The sequence below is a fragment of the Pan troglodytes genome, chromosome 13 (assembly GCF_028858775.2).
Source record: "Pan troglodytes isolate AG18354 chromosome 13, NHGRI_mPanTro3-v2.0_pri, whole genome shotgun sequence".
In the NCBI taxonomy this organism is placed as follows: Eukaryota; Metazoa; Chordata; class Mammalia; order Primates; family Hominidae; genus Pan; species Pan troglodytes.
In genome coordinates this window covers 75,976,532-76,002,461 of record NC_072411.2, presented here as the reverse complement: position 1 = coordinate 76,002,461, position 25,930 = coordinate 75,976,532, and the positions used below count along the sequence as shown (strand labels likewise).

At 37.1% G+C, this 25,930-nt stretch overlaps 1 protein-coding gene across 4 annotated transcripts in view; it reads left to right on the top strand.

The window, feature by feature from the left end:
* Positions 1 to 25,930, top strand: part of SP3 (Sp3 transcription factor) — a 57,340-nt gene that overhangs the window by 3,605 nt on the left and 27,805 nt on the right. For all 4 annotated transcript variants that reach the window (XR_010150156.1, XM_016950059.4, XM_054679952.2 and 1 more), the window contains one exon: positions 6,042 to 7,401. Coding sequence is in view for 3 of the 4 variants with exons in the window: in XM_016950059.4 (XP_016805548.1) it covers positions 6,042 to 7,401 (1,360 nt within the window). In the remaining variant the exon portion in view is untranslated. The remainder of the gene's footprint in view (positions 1 to 6,041; positions 7,402 to 25,930) is intronic.

Genomic DNA, 25,930 nt, shown 5'->3' with positions numbered 1-25,930 from the left:
TTATAAAGTTTAGATATCAGTTTACAGATGGGGGAGGGGAGAAGGAAGGAAATATGGGTGAATAATATGTGTATGTACATACATATGTGAGTCTGAGGCCCAAGGATAGAATACTGTCTCCAACCTTAGCCAGCTGTGGCCATATACTTGTAGGGAAGTTTCCATGCTTCTTCAGCTGCTTCTCTGAATTACCAAATCACTCCTGACAACACATATTCTGCCACATGAACACGAACTAGAATCAATCTGATAAATCTGAGATTTATCCATCGAATACATCATAATTTGCCAATCATAGTAAAATGAAAATAGTTTTGCCTAAAAAACAAAAAACAAAAAACCCAAACCATATATTTATGATGTCTGGTACCTGCACCCAAGATTTTTCACTTTGAGTAAAATTGGTAAGACTGGCTTGTGTGTATTTGCCTTAGCAAATAGAAAATTTGCTAAAAATTTATTTTTCCAGTGCAAATATGAACTTAAGACATCTTTTCAGCACATCTTAGAAAAGGAAATTCACATGAGTTCATGGGCTTAGATAATCTTTTATTACTCAAATGACTGGGAATTATGAGAGGTTATAGCTGTGTTTTTAAATAATTGTATTTTGGAATAATTTTAAATTTATAGAAAAGTTGGAAATACAGAACTGAGTCATCTCATACCCTTCATCCAGCTTCCCCTAATGTTAGGATAATGATGATACATTTGTCCAAATTAAGAAATGAACATTGGTATGACATTACTAACCAGAGTTTGTTTGCGTTTCACCAGCTTTTCCACTAATGTCCATTTTCTCTTCTGGGATCCAGTCCAGGATTCCACATTGCATATATATTGTTGTGTTTAAACAAGTGGAAATATACACATACAGATGAACTTTATGCCAGTTTAGCTTGGTATTTTGAGATTAAAAGGGCCTTGAAAAGCCAATCAACTGTGCTGAAGATTGCTTTTAATATTTGGATTTTGAATTTGGAATTTGTCATAAAAGAGGATCCTAGCCAAGGGTGTTTGGTTACCCACAGTACATTGCTGAAGAAGTCTAGTCACAAAGCAGTCTCGTATATAATGTCGTACAACATGGACTCTGAAAGATGGTTTTATAGCAACGCTCCTTTGTACTTGTGGCTAATTTTAGTAGTAAACCAGGAAATAGAAAAAAGTAGACCTTTGTGCAAGTATTAACTTTGACCAGTTTGCATTTATGTGAGCTTGTGGATTATTAATTTACTTCATTTTTACTTTAGTGGAATAAAATAAGTGACTATTTTATTTTTATTTTTATTTTTTTGAGACAGAGTCTCACTCTGTCGCCCAGACTGGAGTGCAGTGGCGCGATCTCGGCTCACTGCAAGCTCTGCTTCCTGGGTTCACAGCATTCTCCTGCCTCAGCCTCCCGAGTAACTGGGACGACAGGTGTGTGCCACCACGCCCGGCTAATTTTTTTTTTGTATTTTTAGTAGAGACAGAGTTTCACCGTGTTAGCCAGGATGGTCTCGATCTCCTGACCTCATGATCTGCCCACCTTGGCCTCCCAAAGTGCTGGGATTACAGGCATAAGCCACTGCGCCTGGCCTAAAATAAGTGACTATTATGAAAGTGATTGCTTGATCTTTGGTTTAGGTTGTAAATTTAGTGTTCCTTAATTTGGCACATAAATGTTGAGCTAAAAAATAAGTAATAGCTTACTTCAAAAAAGTTATTTTGCCATTATTTAAAATAAGACCTGTGCTGTCATTGTAACTAATTCATTGGGTAGGGTAATTCTATTTGAAGTCTGTTTGAGTTCTTTTAGTGCTCTTTGAAGATTTTAAGAAACTTGAATATTTGCCTAAGTTCTTAATTTGTTTCCACCTCAGCTTCACACCTGTTCTTGTTTCCAGTTATACTCCTTCCTTTCCTATTTCTGGCTTTTGTAAAGGCATTCGTGGGAACTAAGTTAATAATCATTTCCAAATGCTATGCAATAGGTGGTGTGAATTTTTTCTTTTTCCGTTTCCACAGGTATATTTGTATGTAGAGAGACTTAGAGTGCCTTAGTTACAACTTTTTACTGTACTAATGCCAACATTCATGTTAGATGGTGTTTTGTTTGTTTTTTGAGAAAGGCTCGCTTTGTCTCCCAGGCTGGAATGGAGGTGTGTGATTACAACTCACTGCAGCCTCAACCACTGGGGCTCAGTTGATCCTCCCACCTCAGCCTCCCTAGTAGCTGAGACTACAGGCACGTGCCACCACGCCTGGCTAATTTTTGTATTTTTTGTAGAGATGGGGCTTCGCCATGTTGCCTAGGCTGGTCTTGAACTCCTAGACTCAAAGGATCCACCTGCCTAGGTTTTGTTTGTTAATTGTCCGGTAAGAAAGGTACTGAGAGAAACACTGGTGGATTTTTAATTTGGTTTGTAAACTTACGTAGACATAGGTTATGTAGAGGATTATCTTGCTTCTAAACCAAATACTAGTTCTCGTCTAGGTTGCCTGTTTTAATTTTTTTAATTTTTATTTTTTTGAGACTGAGTCTCGCCCTGTCACTCAGGCTGGAGTGCGGTGGCGGAATCTCGGCTCACTGCAATCTCCGCCTTCCAGGCCCAAGCCATTCTTCCGCCTCAGCCCACAGAGTAGCTGGGACTACAGCCCGAGTCCCAGAGTAGCTGGGACTACAGATGTACACCATGCCCGGCTAATTTTTGTCTTTTTAGTAGAGGCGGGGTTTCATCATGTTGGTCAGGCTGGTCTCAAACTCCTGACCTCAAGTGATCTGCCCGCCTCAGCCTCCCACAGTGCTAGGATTACAGGCGTGAGCCACCGGCCCTGTCACGGTTGTACGTTTTTAAATCTCCTTTTATTCTTTTGTTTCTGTAGTGTTTCCAGTAGTCTAACATCAAACATTTTTCAAACTTTTTTTTTTTTTTTTTTGGTCTCAGATGATTTTCTAATTTATTCCTCTCCCATTTGGTATTTAGTGTACTTTATCTCTTTTAGTGGTATATTGCTGATAAAATTTCTTTTACAAAGAAATTTGATTGTGCTTTACAAGGCTTTGTAGTTTTGAAATATTTGGAGCTGATTCATTGTGGAATTGTGGAAATAAATAGGCTTAAAATTGGTTTAGACTTTTTCATAGAAGGCTCTTAATACCTCAAAATTTGTTTTGATCCATTCTGTCATTGTGTTTGCAATGATTTTAAAGTAAAATAACTTTTCATTCAGTAAATATATATTGATCTTACTGAGTGCCAGGAATTGTGCTAGGCTAATTTTAATGGATGTTTTTCAAATCTATTCTCATAATCTTAGCACTCACAATGATCTTGGGATTGCACAGTGCTCAATAGTTTATAAAATTTAATATTTTTCTTCTGATTCTTATGACCCTGCAAGGTAATGTTTTTCCGGTTGTTGACATGAGAAAATTGAGTTGCTGTAACTCACACAATTCCACAGTGTAGCCAGAACTAGAACTCAGTTCTGAGCTTTTTTTTTTTTTTCTTGTGTAATATATTGTCGAGTGTAGTTTTAGCATAAATCATCTAGTAGTTTTCTGATTCAATGTGTTTTTTCCATTCCATTTAGAAAATAGGGTATTCAGCAATTTTTTTTAAAACTGCAAATTTATTAAATTAAAAAAGTCCCTTTTCTTGCTTGATTCTTTTCCTTAAATTACCTGTTGCTTTTTTTTTTTTTTCCCCATCGTTGTGCTTCACAGGTATTTTAATAATGCTTTTCATTTCAGGCTTATTCAGAAAAGTTCGGAATACATCACTTTGCTCTAGGTTTAGAGATTTTCCTTCAATTAATGGCCTGAATTGCTGAGAAAAATGGCACTACAGTTTATTTTTATCTAGCTTCTGGAGAGGGGATGACTTGGGCAATATTTACTCAGATTTGTCATTTGCGTTAGCTGTATTTATTTTCAAGGAATTTCTTGACTAGAAAGCTGTTCAGTGATGGTTGAATATCTGCCTTTATTACTATTTTGTAAAAAAAAAAAAAAACACTTTAGGTGCTGTAAATTTGACTTTGTTTTTTTTAAAGAAAGGAAAAGGGACAAAATGCCAGTATTATAAAATTAATTTGTGTCTGAGTTACTATATTCTTTGATAAAAGTTCAATACCTGTAAATTTTATGCTGGTCAGAAAAAATTTCAGTGGATCCTCCAGGTGAGCAATAACCTTAAGAAGATAAAGGTTAGATTTTAGACACACTTTAGTGTAGATTTTAGTGTATAGATTTAAATATTTGTAGTTTACTTAAAATGCCAAGAGACCGAAATGAAACATTTGTCACTGTAATGTTAGGAAAGGTGACTTAACATTGTAATTTCTATACCAGATTGAAGTTGCAGAGTGACATGTGACTTTAATGTCTGATGCTTCATTTTAAAATTGTTGAGTAAATATAATTTAAGTGTATTTAAGACAGATCGCTATTTTATAGTTCAGGCCTAGAGATTTGTATTGGGTTCCACAATTTCTCAGCCTTTAGTCTCTTCTCCCTTTCTTTCAGTCTCCTTCATTGAGCCTTAGTTTATCTTTATAAGACACAGATGTGATTGCACCACTCACTTGCTTATAAACCTTTAAACCTTTTATAGCTTTCACTCACTATCTACAGGATAAAGTCCGAACAATTTAGTGGGATCTGTGAAGCCATTTACAAGCGTTGATAAAAATATCTAGTCCTGTTTCCCATTACTTTCCTCTATGAATATGAGCCTTTTTGGGATCTTTTCTTCAACTCCAAACTGCGTATTATTATTTAGGGTTTCTTTTTGTGATTTTATTGTTTCTATGCTTTTATTAGTGCCTCTTTTTTAACTGACTACAGGAAAATCTTATATTCTAATACTACTTTATCTCTGTATGAAATCTTTTTTTTCAATCTTGTGTCTTCCACAGAGTGTTTTGATCATATGACTAGTCTATGCTACTTTTCACATTGTATTAGCATGGATGTGTGTATGTCTGCTTGGATTGACAGTGAACCGTTTGAAGATTGGGATTGTATGTCATGGGTTTACTCACGTGTGTATTTCATCTTGGTAAATTACGTTCAAATGTTTGAATTCAGTCATTTAACTGTGGTTCATCCACTGAAATAACTGTATATATTTCTCAACTGTGTCTTCATGAAAATTAGGTAGTGAGTTTCTTTAAGAAACTTAAGATTTTTTTGTTTATCATATTTGCATTAAGTTTTATAGAATGGTTTATGTTGAGAGAACTGTGTATGTCTCAACTGATTTTTATGGTCCCATTGAGATTCCCATTGAGAATATAATGAAACCCTAGATTATCTTTCTCTCTGGTGTATTAATACACCAGAATACAAAAGGTATATGCCAGACATTCTACTGAAAACTTAGACTAGTAAGTAAAGTCACAGTGTGTATCCTCCAGCTTCTGATCCTAGAGAAACCTTTCAAATGGGGCCACGTCATGTGGTCACGGGGCAATGACTTTTTCTCATTAAGTTTTTTTAAGGTCTTTGTTTTTCATTAGTTCATGGAAAAAGTAGAGTTTGATAGCTTAATGGAATAGCCCTAGCCATGAGTTTACTTTAGAGTATGTTAATAGATGCCACAAAAGAGTAGATTTCATTGTTTGATTTTAGGTTTATAGCAATAAATCTTTTCTAAGTCAGATGACTTAATACACTATGCATATGTTTCCTTTTTATACACAAATATAATGCACCTGATTTGGTCATAGCCATCTCCACTGTTTTGTTTTGTGTTTTAACTGTGTAGTGTTAGAGATCATAGATGCAGGATTAGAAGATTGGTCTGTGGTTGTGATGAACATTCTGAGAATTTTTTTTATCCCACTCAAATAGGATGAATTGTCTTTGCAGTAACAAAACTGGAAGTGATAATTATTTTAGTTCATATAGTACTGCTCCTGTATTTGAACTCTATTGTGTTTTAAGATAAGTTGAATTTTCAGGTAGTAGGATTTATACCAGTTTTTAGAATTTTTTGAGGGTTGATTTAAATATACCAAAAATATATCACCTTTTTGTTTCCTTCATCCAGACAGGTGATTTGGCTTCTGCACAGTTAGGAGGAGCACCAAACCGATGGGAGGTTTTGTCAGCCACACCTACAACTATAAAAGATGAAGCTGGTAATCTAGTCCAGATTCCAAGTGCTGCTACTTCAAGTGGGCAGTATGTTCTTCCCCTTCAGAATTTGCAGAATCAACAAATATTTTCCGTTGCACCAGGATCAGATTCATCAAATGGTACAGTGTCCAATGTTCAATATCAAGTGATACCACAGATCCAGTCAGCAGATGGTCAGCAGGTTCAAATTGGTTTCACAGGCTCTTCAGATAATGGGGGTATAAATCAAGAAAGCAGTCAAATTCAGATCATTCCTGGCTCTAATCAAACCTTACTTGCCTCTGGAACACCTTCTGCTAACATCCAGAATCTCATACCACAGACTGGTCAAGTCCAGGTTCAGGGAGTTGCAATTGGTGGTTCATCTTTTCCTGGTCAAACCCAAGTAGTTGCTAATGTGCCTCTTGGTCTGCCAGGAAATATTACGTTTGTACCAATCAATAGTGTCGATCTAGATTCTTTGGGACTCTCGGGCAGTTCTCAGACAATGACTGCAGGCATTAATGCTGACGGACATTTGATAAACACAGGACAAGCTATGGATAGTTCAGACAATTCAGAAAGGACTGGTGAGCGGGTTTCTCCTGATATTAATGAAACTAATACTGATACAGATTTATTTGTGCCAACATCCTCTTCATCACAGTTGCCTGTTACGATAGATAGTACAGGTATATTACAACAAAACACAAATAGCTTGACTACATCTAGTGGGCAAGTTCATTCTTCAGATCTTCAGGGAAATTATATCCAGTCGCCTGTTTCTGAAGAGACACAGGCACAGAATATTCAGGTTTCTACAGCACAGCCTGTTGTACAGCATCTACAACTTCAAGAGTCTCAGCAGCCAACCAGTCAAGCCCAAATTGTGCAAGGTATTACACCACAGACAATCCATGGTGTGCAAGCCAGTGGTCAAAATATATCACAACAGGCTTTGCAAAATCTTCAGTTGCAGCTGAATCCTGGAACCTTTTTAATTCAGGCACAGACAGTGACCCCTTCTGGACAGGTAACTTGGCAAACGTTTCAAGTACAAGGGGTCCAGAACTTGCAGAATTTGCAAATACAGAATACTGCTGCCCAACAAATAACTTTGACGCCTGTTCAAACCCTCACACTTGGTCAAGTTGCGGCAGGTGGAGCCTTCACTTCAACTCCAGTTAGTCTAAGCACTGGTCAGTTGCCAAATCTACAAACAGTTACAGTGAACTCTATAGATTCTGCTGGTATACAGCTACATCCAGGAGAGAATGCTGACAGTCCTGCAGGTGAGTCTTAAGTTATGTCATGCCATAAATAAGTTCAGTGATAATACATAGAGGGAAATTTTTTGTTTTAGGTATTTATCAGCATCAGACTCACATTAGAAGTAATGATCAATGTTTGTATGAAAATATGTTTGTATGAAAGTAGACATCAAAGTATCTTCCAAATTATTCTTTGAAAGTTTGTAGTTTTTGAAGTTAGGGATTCATGTTTCTATTATGCCAATTAACATTTATAGTTTTTTCTTAATTTTATATTTGTTTTGACATCTGATTGATATTGTCAGGCATTATAAAATTTTTATTTGGCAGGTAGGGTGTCTTGGTTGGCCTTAGTGTGATGTGAATTAAAATTTTTATGCATTATATTTGGTTGAGGAGTCAGGTTGGTATAGTGAAAACATGGTACAGGGAGTAAATATGCCTCAGCCACTTGCTAGGTGTGTGATTTTGACCAAGTTATTTTTCTTTTGCAAACTCAGTTTCCTTGTTGTGTAAAATGGAGGTGTTGGACTAGGTAACTGTCTAGGTGACCTTCCAGACCAAAAATTCTTTGATTCTGTGATAGTGGGCATTAAACTTAGCTGTGCTAGAAATAGTTGTCAATAGTATGGGTAGACATTTCTGAAGTCTACTCTTTGAATGTTGTGTAAGAATTAAATAATAAAGTTTAAAAAGAGATAGTGTCATTTTTACCCTATTAATGTTGTCTGTCTAGATAACATTTGATTGAATGTTTTGTTGTGCAGTAAATCCTGAACTTATTACTTTAATTCTGTTTTGTATTTGGATTTCTGTGGAGATTGTACTACTAACATTCTTTCACCAGGTCAGTGATTCTAAACTCTTAAATTGGGACACTTTAACTGAACTGATTCACATAACTCCCATCACCATTTAAAGATTACCTTTTTTCTTTTGATAAATTTGTGATACATGCTTAGAAAATTGGAATGGTCTTAGAACCTCAGATCCGTATTTGGAAATCCTTTAATTGCATTTGAGCCTTCTGAAGCTGTGATTATTTTTTTTTAGGGGTTGGGATTAGGATTTCTGAAACTGGTTTAGAGCAGTAGTTTTTTGTTTGTTTGTTTGTTTGTTTTGAGATGGAGTCTCGCTCTGTCACACAGGCTGGAGTGCAGTGGTGTGATCTTGGTTCACTGCAACCTCTGCCTTCTGGGTTCAAGCAATTCTCGTGCCTCAGCCTCTCGAGTAACTGGGATTAGCTCCTGAATAACTGGGATTACAGGTGCACACCACCACATCCGGCTAATTTTTGTATTTTTAGTAAAGATGAGGTTTAGTAAAGATGTTGGCCAGGCTGGTCACAAACTCCTGACCTCAAGTGATCTGCCTGTCTTGGCCTCCCAAAGTGCTGGGATTACAGGTGTGGGCCTCCCAAAGTGCTGGGATTACAGGTGTGGGTCTCCCAAAGTGCTGGGATTACAGGCGTGAGCCACCGCTCTGCTCCTGGCCTAGAACAGTAGTTCTTAAAATGTGATCTGTGGACCATTGGATATCCCTGAGACCCTCTCAGAGGTCCTTCACATCAAGCTGCACTAAGAAATTGTTTGCCTTGTTCTCTGTGTTGACACTTTCAGTGGTGGTGGATAAAACTGCTTGTGTCTTAGCATAAATCAAGGCAGTGACAGCAAACTGTAATAGTTGTTGCTGTATTCTTCATGACCATACACTTGCAGTTAAAGAAAAATCCCAGTTTCACTCAAGAATGACCTTGATGAACCAGTAAGAAAAGATATTTACTAAATCTTGACCCTTGAGGGCTGCATGTCTTTTAAAAAATAATAGCTTTATTGGGATATAACTCACATAGCGTAAAACTCACTCTTTATACAATTCACTGGTTGTAACTATGGTCATGGAGTTGTACAACCATCATCACTATCTAATTTCAGAGCATTTTTATTACCTCAAAAGGAAACCCATACCCTTTAGCAGTCACTCGTCATTCACTTCCCCTCAGACCCTGACAACCACTACGCTACTTTCTGTCCCTTCAGATTTGCCAGTTATTTCGTATCAGTGTAATTGTACAATATGTGGCCTTTGGTGTTTGGTTTCTTTCATTTAGCATGATGTTTTCAAGGTTCATCTGTGTCATGGTATGTGTCATTACCTCATTTCTTTATATATGGCTGAATACTGTTTCACTGTATGGATATACCACATTTTATTTATCTACTGATGGACATTTAGGTTGTTTACACTTTTTGGCTATTATGAATATTGCTGCTGTGAACATTTGTGTAGGTAGTATTTTGTGTGGAAATGTTTTCTTTTGGGTATGTACCTGGGACTGGATTGCTGGGTTATATGGCGATTGGGTTTAACCGGTTTTCCAAAGAGACCATACCGTTTTACATTCTCATCAGCAATGTGTTGAGAGTCCCAATTTCTCTCTAGCGCCACCAACCTTATTATTGCCCATCTTTCTGATTACAGCCATCCTAGTGGGTGTGAAGTGGTATCTTTTTATGGTTTTGGTTTGTAGTTCCTACTGCATATCTTTGTAGTATTCTTTATGATGAAATGGGAAGTATGCCTTAATAAAGCATTTTTGCTGCATATCAAAATAAGAATTGTCTTTAAAAAACCACTTTTTTCCCTCAGTTATGCAGTTCTGTGAGTTGCAAGCTGAACTAGATGCTATTTTCATCAAATACTGTTTTTACTTGAAAGAATGATAAACTGTGGTCTTGAGATTAATGTAGTTAAGTGACAGATATTTCCTCAAAAAAAAAAAATGAAGTGAGCCTGTCATGTGAAGGGAAAAAACTGGAAAGCATTTGCTGCTGCAGATGACAAAATTTGTGCTTTCCAGTGAAAATTAGAATTTTAGAAAACTCAAATCTATTATGAGCTTGATACCTTCTTAATATTTTTCTGATGAGATGGATAGTGATACTAACAAAGCTTTTTTGATACTGTATTTTAATGAAATGTGCTAACACTTGGAAGATCTGTATGATAGTTCAGTGAACCGGCAGTTTTCAGATGACTAACTCATTGTATTATAAAATCATGCATGAGTAAAAGATCCATTCAAAGTGCGAGATAGACCAATAACAGTATAGAAAGTTTACAGGTAGTGTCAGATTCCACATTTGGACTGAACTTTAAGAAACTGCCACCAGTTAAGTTTGGTGTAGTATTCAAAGAAAACCCACAATTGGCTGAAAGGATATTAAGTTATTCTTGCCCTTTCCAGGTAGATATCTGTGAGTAGATACTCTTCATATGGTTCAGCCCGAACCATATTGCAAGAGATTGAATGCAGGAGCAGATCTGAGACTTTAAATGTCTTCTTTTATTCACTCTAGACATTACAGAGATTTGTGAAAATGTAAAACATGGTTTTCTCATTAAACTTTTTTTGTTGTTTTGAAAAATGTTTTTCATAAAATGTTAATTTAACGTGTAATGGATTTATTTTTAAATGAACTAAATTTAAATTTCTGTTTATGATATGGTAAGTATCAGTATACACATATACTACATGAACAGAAGTTTTTTGTGAACGTCAGTAATATGTAAGTTTGGAAAGGAGTTCTGAGACTAAAAGGTTTGAGTTAAGTGACAGACTACTGAAGACATAAAAGATAGTTTTTAGAAACTAGTTTTTAATGTGTGTACAAAATTAATGTTACAGCGTTCTATAGGTGTTAGAAAAGAAATCTAGAAACTTTGATTTTTGTGGATTTATGTTGGTCATGAAATGAAGTTGGTATAAAGCACCAAGTTCTTCAGTAAAGTAATTTCTTTTCAAATGTTATCAGAATAGAAACACTGTGTATATTGAATACAAAATGGAATTTTAGTTTATTGAATGTTGCCCAGGAAGGGTAAAATAAATACTCCAGAAAGCCATTAAATTTGAATTTTGTCCTGATTTTAAAGGAACGGGGAAATTATTTGAGAAAGTAAAAGTTAAAGCAAGTGAGAATAAAAATGCTGGATAAGACATAGCATATTTAGTAATAAATTCATTTTGAGGATATAAACTTTCTCTTGGTATACTATCTTTCTAATTGGCAAGAAGGGAGATACGTTAAGATGCTTTTTCTCCCTAGAAAATCAGAGCAAAACATTTTTGTTTCAGTGTTATGTGTAGTATGCCCAGATGAAAATGCTGAAAACTTTGACATCCTTGGTTTGCCTTTTTTTCTTTCTTTTTTTTTTTTTTTTTAAGAGACAGGGTCTCTGTTTTCTAGGCTGGAGTGCAGTGGCATGATTATAACGCATTGTGATCTCAAACTCCTGGCCTGAGCCTCCTGAATGTGTAGAACTACAGGCTAGCGCCACCATGCCCAGCTAAGTTTTAAATTTTTTGTAGAGATGGCATCTTGCTATGTTGCCCAAGTTGGTCTTGAACTGCTAGGCACAAGCAGTCCTTTTGCCTTGGCCTCCCAAAGTGTGGGAATTATAGGCATGAGCCACTGTGCCTAGCCTGCACTTTACTTTTGATAAGCATGACATTAATGTAACAATTTCCCAAAATAAAGGAGAAAGTACTTTTTTTTTTTTTAAACCAGGGCTCTGGAACTTGCCTTTTTGTTTGTTTTTGTTAAGTTTAAAGGACCCCTTTAACAAAAATGACCTCTACTCCAGCCTGTATTAAGCAGTAAGTCTGACTTTGTTCCCTTCTTTTTGGGGGTACTTTTACTACTCCTTATCCTTTAGAAGGCAAATCTCCATCTTCCTGGAAACATCAGGCGCCAAGCTGAAACCCTACTAATCTTACATATTTCTGTCCATTTGTGGCCCACTGAGAAATGCATGCTGTTTTAGGAAACTTCATTGTTGTCTCATTTTTACTTTATCGTTGCTGTGTATTTGAAACTGGGTAAGAGGAGGCAAAATATGAATTTATGTATCTTTCCAATGTCAAAATTTCCCCCAAATTTAAGCCAAGACTTAATTCAGTCTCTCAAATTTTAGTCCTCTGTCAGATTTTGTTTTATCTAAAATACAGTTAATCTTTCAAGACTGGGCACATTTAAAATGGAGTCAGGTGTTTGAAGTTGGAAGAAGAGTTTATAGAAGTCATTTCTTCTTAAAAGCAAACAACTTAATGTTTAGAATTCCCCATTATTCATGAAAAACTGGATAGTTGCAGGTTAACTGGTAGCTATCTTTTTTTGAGAAAATAGAAGCCTTATAAAAGGCAGGATTTTTTAACTTAATATTTAAGTATTTAAAGATTGACAGGCAAAAGAGAGGGATGGATCTCTTATGGGCTCCTACTCTATCGGGTACTGTTTAGGTGTTTTTAGGTGTATTATCTCATATAATTCTTTCTTACATTAATCTATTTACTGTTCTCACGGTTGGATAGGAAAGTAACTGGCCCAAGGCTTCACAACTAGGCTTTGTTCTTTTCACTATCCTATAGTGTCTTGGCAGTGTGCTCTTTAATTTATATCAGTATTGTATTTTTCTTCCCTTTTTTTGGTTATTTTTATTTCAGATTTTTTTTTTTCCTTTTTGAGGGTAAAGATACTAGCCTTGAATAAAGTATTTTCTACATGGTAAGTGGAGGAAATGTCTTCTGAAACATTTTTATTTGTGATTCTAACAAGGTGAAAGATAAATCCTTACTGATTTTACCTAAGGGATCACTGTCAGAACTGGTTGATTATAGAAATGCACAAATACTGCTAAAAGGCCAACCCTATTGCTTGAAAAGTAGAGTGTATGATGGAAATGTGGTCTTTTTAGAGTTACAGAAAGAACAGACAAAATGTGATGACCATGATCTGTGCTGATTTTAAGTAATTGGTAGACCTCCTTTTGCCCCTCTTACACAACATAAAAGGTTGTTGTGTAAGACTTTTACACTGTTGCTTTCTGTAGACTTTAAAGTTGTCTTATCAAAAATAACCTGAGGATGGTTTATTTAGGTATCATACCACTTAGCTTGGTTATGTCTGAGTTCCTCTTCATTTGTGAATCATGTATGTATTGCATGCTATGGTTTTTAAATTTTAGAAATTAAGATTTTTATTTTAATGCTTGGGGAAAACCTATTCATATTCTGATTTTCCAACGATTTTTTTGGTTTATTAATTTTGAGACTTATAATTATGTATTTTCTGTACTTAAAGTTGATTTGCTTACAAAAGTAATACATGGCTTGATATGGAAAACAAAAACATTATGGAAATATTTAATGTAGAAAGTGAAATTTTCTCTTATCTCTTAGGAATAAGACTTAGTGTCATATATTTTAAAATATTGTCATAATTATACTGCATATACACTTTTTACAATATTGCTTAATTTTTAGTTTTAGGAGGATGAAAATAGAATAGTTGCCCCCCTTATCACTGAGGGATGGTTCAAAGACCCCCAGTGGATGCCTGAAACCTCAGGGAGTACCAAACCCTATATACACTATGATTTTTACTATATGGTAATGAGTGGGTAGCATGTATAGTGGATAGGCTGGACAAAGGAATGATTCACGTCCCAGGTGGGATGGAATGAGACAGCATGAGATTTCTTAGTGCAAAGAATGGCATGTAATTTAAAACTTGCGAAGTCTTTATTTCTGGAATTTTTAATTTCATGTTTTCAGACTGTGATTGACTATGGGTAACAAACCATTGTGGAAAGCAAAACCTTGGATAAGGGTATAAGGACTTCCTATACTTGCTAAGTATTTAGGTCAAGAATTACATCCTATTTAATTAGCTATTAATATAGATAAAAGTACCCTACATGCAGAAAAACCCAGAGTTAGATTCATTGCTGAAAACAAGAGCCTGGAGTAGGGCTCTTTTTTGTTAAAGGGGAGCTACAAAAAGTTGTTGCTGTTTGTTATCCTGAGGTATGACTTAAATGAAGATTTACGGAGATGAGACGATGATGCAGGAAAATAGGAGGACATCAGCACAGTCTTAACGACCACCACATCTGAACCAATCTGAACCATTGAACTGTTAGCTGAGTGTTTGGATTTGTGATATAGCCAGTATTACTGCTTACAAGAGTTATATATGAGTTCTGGGGCTTGCAGAAATGCCAGACCCAAAATTGTAATACTGAGAAAGAAAGAAAAAAATTGTATTCAAGATGATCCTGCAAACCTAAATTCCAAAATACATGAAGACAAAATCTGTGAAAGATAGCTGATAAAATCAACAATTAGGAGATGAATTCATGTCAGATTAAAGAAAATAAAACATTCTGTTGAAGACTTTGAAAATCAGTATGCTTGCAATTGTCAGTGAGATAAAAGAAGCAATAGCATCTATAGAAAAGAAGTGAAACAAAAACAATAGATACGGAAAAACAACCAAATCCTGTACATGAGAAACCCATTTCATTGATTCTAAGACAAATTTTTGAAATCGGAGTGCATCTTGCTATTCAAGGCATGTCAGTGTTTCTCTCTCTCTCTTTTTTTTTTTTTTTTTTTAAACTGGTAGTGCTTTTTCTTAGATGAAACATAAAAGTTTTTCGGGGAGAAAAAAGACAACCTTTAGAATGGATTGAGCAAATAGTAATATGCTTAGGAATTTACCCAGACTACCACACAGAGATAATGAACGAGCAGTTAAGACATGGAGGATAGATTGAGAACCACCAGTGTAGGAATTTCAGAAAAAAAGAATAAAGTGAATGGCAAGAGAAGCAATGTTTGATGAAATAATGGCTAAGAATTTTCTTGTGTTGAAGAAGTACAATCTACAGATCAAGTTTTATTTCAAGTATGTTGATAAGTAGAAATAAGTTCATCTCTGACTTGAACTAAAATCACAGACATTACAGAGATGTTACATTAACATCTTAAATGTTAACAGAGAGAAGACAGATTACTTACAAGGAATGATAGCCCAGCCAGGTATGGTGGCTCATGCCTCTAATCCCACCACCTTAGGAAGCCAATGCAGGAGGATCACTTGAACCCAGGAGTTAGTTTGAGACCAGCCAGGGCAACATAGTAAGACCCTCCGTCTACCTTAAAAAAAAAAAAGCCAGGCGTGGTGGTACACACCTGTAGTCGCAGCTACTGGGGAGGCTAAGTTGGGAGGATTGCTTGAGCCTGGCAGGTTGAGGCTACAGTGAGCTGTGATTGTGCCACTGCACTCCACACTGGTGACAGACCGAGGCCCTGTCTTAAAAAAAAAAAAAAAAAAAAAGGCAGATCTTTCTTTTTAGCCACACAGATGTCAGAAGATCATGGAGTAACATTCAGAGTGCTGAGAGAAAATAACCAGCAGCCCAGAATTCAGTGGGCAATTAAACTACTATTCAAGATTCAGAGTTTAGTGAAGATATTTAAAATACTATTATTCAAAGACCTTTATTGAACTGACTACTGTAGGATTAAGTAGGAAAAATGGATCCTGAGGAAATGAGTTGGAAATGAGGAAATAACAGTAATTACAGAAATGGATTTAAAAAATTGATGATTTGAATCCCAGTGTGGTGGTACATGCCTTTAGTTCCAGCTACTCCGGAGGTTGAGGTGGGAGAATTGCTTGAGGCCAGGAGTTTAAGACCAGCTTGGGCAAGATAGACCCCCATCTCTTTAAAAAAAAAAAAAAATCAGTAATATTGGTAACTTAGAAATATAAAAAATTTCAAAAGTACACAAAAACAATATATAATGAACCTTCCATGTACCCCTTTCCCAGCTTTAGCAATTATGAACACCCTGCTATTCTTGTTTCCATTATTTCTACTATTTAAAGTTTTATTTTTGCTGGGTTATTTAATCAATTTATTATTATTTTTGAGACCGTATCTTGCTCTGTCACCCAGGCTGGAGTGCAGTGGTGTGATCTTGGCTCAGTGCACCCTCCACCTCCTGGGTTCAAGTGATTCTCCTGCCTCAGCCTCTAGAGTAGCTGGGATTACAGGAGCCTGCCACCATGCCTGGCTAATTTTTGTGTTTTTTAGTAGAGATGGGATTTCACCACGTTGGCCAGGCTGGTCTTGAACTCCTGACCTCAAATGATCCATCCACATCAGCCTCGTAAAGTGCTGGGATTAAGGCATAAGCCACCAGGCCTGACGTTTGCTGGGTTATTTTAAAGCAAATCTGACATCATATAATATTATCCCAAAATACTAATGGAGTGGTTCTCAGTGTGTGGTCTGAGACCCCTGGGGGAGGTGTCCCCGTGATCCTTTAATGGGAGAGTGAAGTCAAAGCTATTTTCATAATATTAAGATGTTATTTACCGTTTTCACCTCACAAGTAGTGTACAGTGGAGTTTTTATTAGGGAAGTTGAACATTTGTGCATGTTCATTGGCTATTTGTGTTTTTTTGTTAAATTGCCTTTTATGTTTTTTGCTTATTTTCCCCCACTAGTATAGCATACTTCTTGTATACTGTATACATAAAGATGTTGTAAACGTCTTTATCTGTCTGGCATATTAATCTTTTGTCCCACACTACAAATAATGTCATCATTTTTTTGCCTTCAGGTTTAGTCATGTTGAGTTGAGGTATACATAAGTTCTTACTAGACTTTTTTTAGTATAACAATTTAGAAACTTTGAGGTGTAGTTTTTGAATTTAGTTTGTATGGATTTACAAGTCTTCTGATGTAGTGGGAACAGTATGTGGAAGAAATTGGGAATTTTAAATTATACTTTCTTAGACTAGAAGATCTAAAATGCATTGTGTGACCTTTAAAATAAAGTAATTTTAAATATATGGTTTTGGTCACACTTTGGTTTCTTAGTATTGTATGGAAAAATAGTGTTCATAGTTCCATGAGACCCATCCTTAAGGATGATACTTTCATCAACCTGAAGTGTATTTAATTTAACATTAGTAAATATTATAACCATTTACTTGTTCTGATATAGCTATGTGATTTAAACCATAGAATTTTAGAGAGCTCAACTAATTCACCTTATTAAATCCATCTTGAACAAATGGCTGCTCAGTGTTTGTTTTTCGTAGAGACGGGGTTTCACCATGTTGGCCAGGCTGGTCTCAAACTCCTAGCTTCAAGTGATCCAGCTGCCTTGGCCTCCCAAAGTGCTGGGATTACAGGCATGAACCACCGTCCCACCATTGGTGGTTTTTTTTTTTGGTTTGTTTTGTTTTTTAGTACTTTTCTCTTTAATTTTTTTGGAATAGTATATTTAGTTTAATAACCAAATTTACCCCATAATTTAGTCAGCAACAATAATGCAAATAAGGATTCTGGATGAACATAAAAGAATGGAAATCACCTGATGTGTGCTCTTCATTAGAGTGTTGATATATTTTTCAGTAATGCCGTATTTTATTCCAAGGGAAGAACTTTATTACAGCTTGTTCTCTAAACTGCCTCATCATTTTAGTGGTTCTTGGGGACAATTTTTGTATTCAACTTAACAGTTTTTTTGAGACAAGGTCTAGCTCTGTCACCCAGGCTGGAGTGCAGTGGTGCAGTTTTGGCTCACTGCAATCTCCAGCTCCCAGGCTCAAGCAATCCTCCTGAGTTAGCTGGGACTACAGGTGTGTGCCACCACACCTGGCTAATCTTGTGTATTTTTTCTAGAGATGGGGTTTTGCCATGTTGCCCAGGGTGGCCTCGAACTCCTGAGCTCAAGCAGTCCGCCTGCCTTGGCCTCCCAAAGTGTTGGGATTATAGGCGTGAGCCACCATGCCTGGCCTTCAGCTTTATTTTATGAAGGTACTTAACATGTGACGTTGTTTTCATAAATCTCATAAATTCTCTGATGAAAATAGGACCATCATTCTCCCAGCAACCTAGGTTAGTCAGTCATTGATTCAGTCAACAAATGTTTGAGGTTATAGTCACATGCTGCATAATGATGTTTCAGTCAGCAACAAACCACATATATGATGGTGGTCCCATAAGATGTAAGACTTTTATTTTTACGATTCCTTTTCTGTTATGTTTAGATATACAGATACATACCATCATGTTTACAGTTGCCTATAGTACTCAGTAGAGTAACTTGCTATACAGGTTCTTAGCCTGTGAACAATAGACTATACCTATAGCCTAGATATGTAGTAGACTATACCACTAGGTTTGTGTAAGAAAGACTGTGATGTTTGTACAGTGATGAAATCGCCTAATGATGTATTTCTCAGAATGTATCCCAGTCATTAAGTGACAAATGGTTGTATATTACACTATTCTAGGTAATGTTCTTTGCAGCAGTGAAAAAGACTAAGTCCCTCTTCTCATGAATCTTGTATTCTAGTGGATGAAGACAAATAAGCAAATACAATACTTTTAAATAATTAGTGTTACGAAGAAAATAAAGCAGCGCAGGGAGCAGTGGTTCACGCCTTTAATTCCAGCACATTGGGATACCGAAGTGGGAGGTTCACTTAAGCCCAGGAGTTCGAGACCAGCCTGGGCAACATAGTGAGACCCCCATCTCATAAAAAAGAAAATTAAAAAGGAAAATAAAGCAGAGTTATGGAATAACCATGGAGTATGGTGGTTATTTTAAATATGATGGTTAGGAAATCCCGCCTTATGAGAAAATGAAATTGAACTACAGATCTGAACATTGATAAAGGAGCCTGTCACATTGACATTTGGAGGAAAGAGTATTCCAGGAAGAGGGAATGAGCAAGGTGGCTGGAATTTCATGAATGAGGAGTGTTAGAAAATAAGATTGGGATCAGTCAGGGGCCAGATAATATACGCCATGGTAGGGAAATTGGATTTATTTCTTGTCTTATAGGAAAACATTGGCAGGTTTTTAATAGGGAACTGATATAATTTATGTATTTAAAAGATCACGCTAGCAGGTCCCTGCCTCAGAGTAAGCATAAGGCTGATGGAGCAATAGAGTCATCCCTCAATATCCATTGGGCATTGGTTCTAGGATACTCCCTACACCCCCTAGAATATCAAAATCCCCAGATGCTCTAGTCTCTTGTAGTATTTGCATATAACCTACACACATCCTCCCACAAGCTTTAAATCATCTCTTAGTTACTTATAATACCTAATATGATGTAAATGCTATATATATAGTTGTACTGTATTTTAAATTTTGTATTTTTATTTTTGTGTTTTTAAAAAAAACATTTTTGATTTACAGTTAATTGGATCCACAGATATAGAACCTGTGGAGGGCTGACTGTACAAGCAAAAGATGATAGTTTGGCTAGGCTAGTAATGAAGAAAATCTGGGGAAGGGTGGAGTAAAGTGGGAATTAAGTCTGTTATGGCTTTGTTAAATCTGAAATGACTATTAGATCTACAAGTGGATGGTTCCAGTAAACAGTGGAATATCAGAATCTAGTGGTCAGGTTGGGCTGGAGGTAGAATTTAGGGTGTCATTAGTGTATACAGATATGACTTGATGAAATATTCAGGTCATAGTTTCTTTTCCAGTCACCCAGACTGGAGTGCAGTGGCATGATCTTGGCTGACTGTAACTTCCGCCTCCTGGGTTCAAGCGTTTCTCCTGCCTCAGCCTCCCAAGTAGCTGGGATTACAGGCATGCGCCACCACGCTCGGCTAATTTTTGTATTTTTCATAGAGATGGGGTTTCACCATGCTGGCCAGGCTGGTCTTGAACTTCTGACCTCAAGTGATCCACCTGCCTCGGCCTCCCAAAGTGCTGGGATTACAGGCTTACAGGCCTCGTGAGCCACTGCTCCCGGCCCCAACTTTTGACTGCATTGTAGGATCTCACAGAGAACTTTCTAGAAATGCCAACAACTTGTGTTCATCCTCCTCCCAATTCTAGTTTAATTGCTCTGCATGAAACCAGGAAAGTTGTGTTGTAAAAGTCCCAAAGTGATTTTGAAGTGCAGCTGGTTTAAGAATTTCTAACTTAGTAGAGAAAGAATATACATAGAGAAGAGCTTGGGAAATCATATTCTGAGCCTCAAGTTATTACTCTAGACTTTTTAAATGCAGGGTCTGGCACAGAATCAAATGTAACCCACCAGGCATATGAGAAGGTAAGATACCATGAATGAGAACCAGCAGAAACAATGGAAATAGACTAGAAACTACTTACTGTGGTCTAGGGAATACAAGCCAAGCTTGAAAAAATTTTAACAGAGTTGGAGACTGTAACAGAAATGACACTGCGGATTTGTAAAATAACCAAATAGAAATTCAGGAACTGAAACTTAAGTATCCAAAATTGAGGGAAAGCCTTAGGAATGAGTCCTAGGGCATTCCCAACATATAGAGGGTGAGAAGTAGAGGAAGAGCTAGCAAAGGAAACAGAAGGAGCTTCCGTGAAAGCCAAGTATATTCTGGAAGCCAAGTGTGTAAATTACTTAAGAAAGGAGGAGGGAATGCTTATCCCTTTCTTTTCTTTTTTTTAGGCAGGGTCTCACTATCACCCAGGCTGGAGTGCAGTGGCATGATCACTGGCCTCAACCTTCCGGGCTCAGGTGACCTTACCACCACAGCTTCCCAAGTAGCTGGGACTGCACATGTGTGCTGCCATGTCTGGCAAATTTTTTGTAATTTTTAGAAGAGATGGGGTTTTGCCACGTTGACCAGGCTGGTCTCGAACTCCTGGTCTCACGTTATCCACCTGCCTTAGCCTCCCAAAGTGCTGGGATTACAGGCATGAGCCACCATGCCTAGCATTATCTATTCATATATTGTGGAGGGTACATAAGATGAGAGAGAACAGGATATTGGATTTAGTAAGATAATGATTGTTGGTGACTTTTAACAAGTGGTTTCATTAGAGTGCTGGGGAGGAAAGCATGAGTAGAATGATTTAAAAGGTGAAGAGGATTTAGTGAGAGTAATTACAGACTTTTTTTTTTTTTTTTTTTTTTTTACTTGTGTTGTGAGCAACATTGAAATAGATGGTAGCTGGAGGTGGACCTGGTTGAGGAGGTTGGTTTTCTAAGAATCTCGCCACAAATTAATGATAGAGGAGAGAAAGTATGAAAGAGGATGAGAGAGGGATGTTTTAAGAAAACAAGCAAGGTGAAATACAGGACACAGGTTTAAGGGGTTGGACACAGGAGTAGGGGTCATTATAACAGGGAAAGGGCATTGGATAGCCATTCAGAGATATAGATATGTTGATTGGAAGATAAGATAATTCTTGTCAGATTGTTCCTTATTTCCTTTTGTGATAAGAAACAAGCTAAGATGGGTGAGAGGGCCAGGTGTTAGGAAGTTTGAGAAGGAAGAAGGTATGAAGTGGTCATCTGAGAATCGGAAAGTGAAATGTGAGATGTAGAATTGCAGCAGTACTGGGTGCCTGCTTGAATAATTAGCACAGTTGTGTTTTTTCTCCAGCTACCTTTAGCTGCTGGGCACACATGCAAACTTCAATCTTCTGTTTCCTGGTGGAAAGTTCCAAGTCCTTTTTGTTCTGTTTCTGCCATATTTTTGTTGTCTGTTCATCCTCTCCATTCTCAGTTTGTTAGTTTGGCTCTTACTGGTCTCCTAGACCAGGGGTCTCGAACCCCCGGGTGCCAAGGCCACAGTGCAAAAAGTAAGCGGTGGGCGATAAGCATGACTGGCTGAGCTCCGCCTCCTGTCACATCAACAGCAGCATTAGATTCTCATAGGAGCCCGAACCCTATTGTGAATTGCACATGCGAGGGATCTAGGTTGCAAGCTCCTTATGAAAATCTAATGCCTAATGATCTGAGTGAGTGGAACAGTTTCACCCTGAAACCATCTCCCTTGTCAGCAGTAAAATTGTCTTCCATGAAACTGGTCCCTGGTGCCGAAAAGGTTGGGGACCGCTGTCCTAGACTACTATTAAGACATCTAATCTAGGCTGAGTGTGGTGGCATAATCCCAGCACTTTGGGAGGCTGAGGCTGGGAGAATTGCTTGAAGCCAGGAAGTTGAAACCAGTCTGGGCAACCAAGCAACACCTTGCCTCTACCAAAAAACAAAAAAAAATTAGCTGGTCACAGTAATGTGTGCCCATAGTCCTGTCTGCTCAGAGAGGCTGAGATGGGAGGATTGATTGAACCCAGGAGGTCAAGCCTACAGTGAGTTATGATTGAGTCATTGCACTCCAGCCTGGGTGACTCTCTCTTAAAAAACAACTTTCATTTTCCATGCCCCCTCCTTTCTGGTGCATTAACAAAAATTTATTTTTTAAAAAAATTTTTACATTTTTTATCTTTTTAATTCCTCCCCCAAAATCAGTGTAACTTTTTTTTTTTTTTTTGAGTTGGAGTCTTGCTCTGTTGCTCAGGCTGGAGTGCAGTGGCGCAATCTTGGCTCACTACAACTTCCGCCTCTCTGGCTCAAGTGATCTTCCTGCCTCAGCCTCCTGAGTAGCTGGGACTACAGGCCCATGCCACCACACCTGGCTAATTTTTTGTATTTTTAGTAGAGACAGTGTTTCACCATGTTGGCCAGGCTGTTATCAAACTCCTGACCTCAGGTGATCTACCTGCCTCGGCCTCCGAAACTGCTGGGATTACAGGCATGAGCCACCGTGCCTGGCCAGATGTCACAAAAATTTTTAATCTTATTTCAAAAATGCTGCAGTAGATATCCTTATACAGATGTGGCATTTCTTTTGTTAAAGTATGCATATCTGAAGCATATACATCTGAAAGCAAAATCCCAAGGTTGGAGAATATGTGCATTTTAAATTTTGTAAGATACTAGAAACTGTTCCAATACATCATTTTGGTATCAGTCATTTTCCCTAAATACAGATCATGTTGCTTTCTGTAAAGTCTTTACTGGCTCTTCCATTACCTTTAAATTGAGGTCTGTTGAGTCTACAAATAACTTACAGCGCTCTTGCTGTGCATGCCAGATACTGGAATTACAAAGATGAATATGATAATTCTTGCACTAAAGGTGCTCATAATCTAACAAGTTAGACTATGATTTCTCAACCTCTGCACTGTTGATATTTTGGGCCTGATGATTCTTTGTTGTGGGGCTGTCCTCTGCATTGTAGGATGTTGAGGAGCATTCCTGACTTACCCAGTAGATGCTGGTAGCACTCTGTACCCCAGGCAGTTGTGATAATAAAAAAAATGGCTTCACACATTGCCAGATGTCCCCTGGAGGACAGTTCTTCATCTCCCCCTTAAGAATCATTGGGTTAGACAGACATGCACATGATTCTAGTATAATGTGATAAATGGTATATTAACATTGAACCCCACAGCACTGTAGAAACAGGAATAGTGGAGTAACCTTCAGGTTGACATCTTTCAAGACTTAGCCCAGATACTGCGTTATCCCGCAGCCTTCCCTTCTTCTTGCCACCTTTGAATTACCGCTTGTTTAATAGCACTTGTCCTTTGTCTTGTATTATAGCTAACATGTATTTCTTGTTTTGGGATTGGGTAGTCATTGCTTACTCATCTTTTTTTTTTTTCTGCATTCTTTTTTTTGATGGATAAAATGAAGAGATGCCAATAATAGATACAGAATAAACGTAGATTTGTGTGGAAATGTGTAACGTAAATTTTACCTGTTTGGTTCCTTTTTTTTTTTTTTTTTTTTGAGGCAAAGTTTCGCTCTTGTTGCCCAGATGGGAGCACAGTGGCACTATCTCGGCTCACTGCAACCTCTGCCTCTTAGGTTCAAGTGATTCTCCTGCCTCAGCCTCTCCCGAGTAGCTGGGATTACAGGCGCCCACCACCACGCCCGGCTAATTTTTGTATATTTAGCAGAGACAGGGTTTCACCATGTTGACTAGGCTGGTCTTGAACTTCTGACCTCAGGTGATCCACCCTCCTTGGCCTCCCAAAGTGCTGGGATTATAACTTTGTTCAGATGTGATAGTTGCATTCTGTGTTTCATACCTCTACCAATTCTGTAATTGTGTTAAATTAGTAGCTTTTTAAAAACTCTTGACATTAAGAATTATGTTTTAGAAGCCAACATATAAACCTGTGGGGGAAGAAACTAAGAGAAGCAAGAGGAACGTTAGGTTTAGTCTTAACGTGCATATGAGAGAATTTAGGAGAATTAAATGACTTGCCCTAAAGTCATTTTTTAACACTGTAGATTTAGTGTATTTTTATTCTGAGAATAACATGATGAGAGATTTTTTGTAAGTTCTTTATCTTTGAGCAGTACATAATGAAATATTTGCAGATGAAATGTTATATCTCAGATTTGTTTCAAAATGAGGTAGTTTGGGTTATACATGAAATAGAATTGTCCCAGAGTTTGTGGAATTTGGGTGTTGGGTACATGAGAGTTTGTTATGCTTTCCTACTTTGGTATATATTGGAGATTTTCTAGAGTAAAAAGGTTTTGAGAATGTGAGTTTTAGCCTCATGTTTTTAATGAGTAGAAAATTTGGATTAAAACATATTTTAAAACTTCTTTTTAAACATTTTTTTCTCAGACTTTAGTGAGCATCAGAATTATTTAAAATTTTTTTTTCAAGAAATTTAACATAAAGTAAGATTGGACTTTAATTTTGGTTCCAACATCTCCTGTGATGTTTGAGTTAGTAAGCTTTGTTCATAGTAACAGCTTAGGCAGGGTTTGAATACTTACTTGATTCACAAGTGGAAGAGGATTTTATGGTTCTGTTGTGAAAGCCTTGAAGATGAAGTTTTGACTGTTTAGGCTATTTCCCTGCATTATCTCTTGTGTTAATGAAGAAGGTAGTTGATAAATGTCAGGGGATAACCAGTCACACTAAACTGCAGTGGAAGTGTTCTTGGTTTTTCTTGCATATGAAGGGGAAAGTCAGATACATTTTTTAATAAATGTCTTTGCTGCTTTCATTTGGCAGCCTTGTTTGGGCACAGGGTTAATAAAGGCTCAAGAACTTGAGAGAGCGGGTGAACAAGTTTCTTACTGTGAAAATGTATATAGTCAACTGTGTACTTTTTTTGTATTGTCTGTAGAAGTATGTATGTGTTCATTTTCTCAAGAAGCTTACAGATTTATTGGAGTATTTAAGATAGATACATGGAGTAGTAATCAACAATATAAATCAGTGTGTGATCTGCAATATAAATCAATATAGTAAGTCACTAAATTGCATGATACAGATAACTGTGTAGAAGTTCAGAGGAACAGAAAATCAAAAAAGGCTCCAGGAGACGTAATAGAGAAGAGAGAAGTTTAATGGGGAATCTAGATTTGTATAGGTAGAGAGATGAGAGGAAGATGTTTACTAACAAGGTTTAAAAAAAAAAAAAGGTAAGAATAGAGGCAAGGCAAAGCGTTTCTCCAAAAATGGTTCGTAAGATATTAATAGGTATTATTAAATGTTATAAAAATGCTTATTAGCATGTTAAAGTTTCTGAGAAATCCTGTGGGAAATAAACCTATTTAAGGAAAGGAAGCAGCATTTTTTTTCTTTTTTAGATTATACATCTGTATTGATTAGTATTTCATTGGGTTACTTGTGAGGAACTACTTTGGGAAATGCTGTTATAGCATGAATAGAAATCTGGGCAGTTTGGTGACTAGTGGCTGATAGGACACATTTGAATAAGTATGGTGAGAGAATGAAAAGCACTGAATACTATTGGTGAGGGTTGCACTATTTTTAACCTTACTTAAGGAGCCTTTGAAAGTTTTTGAACAGAGGAATAACGTGAATAAATCAATGCTTGGAAGACGTA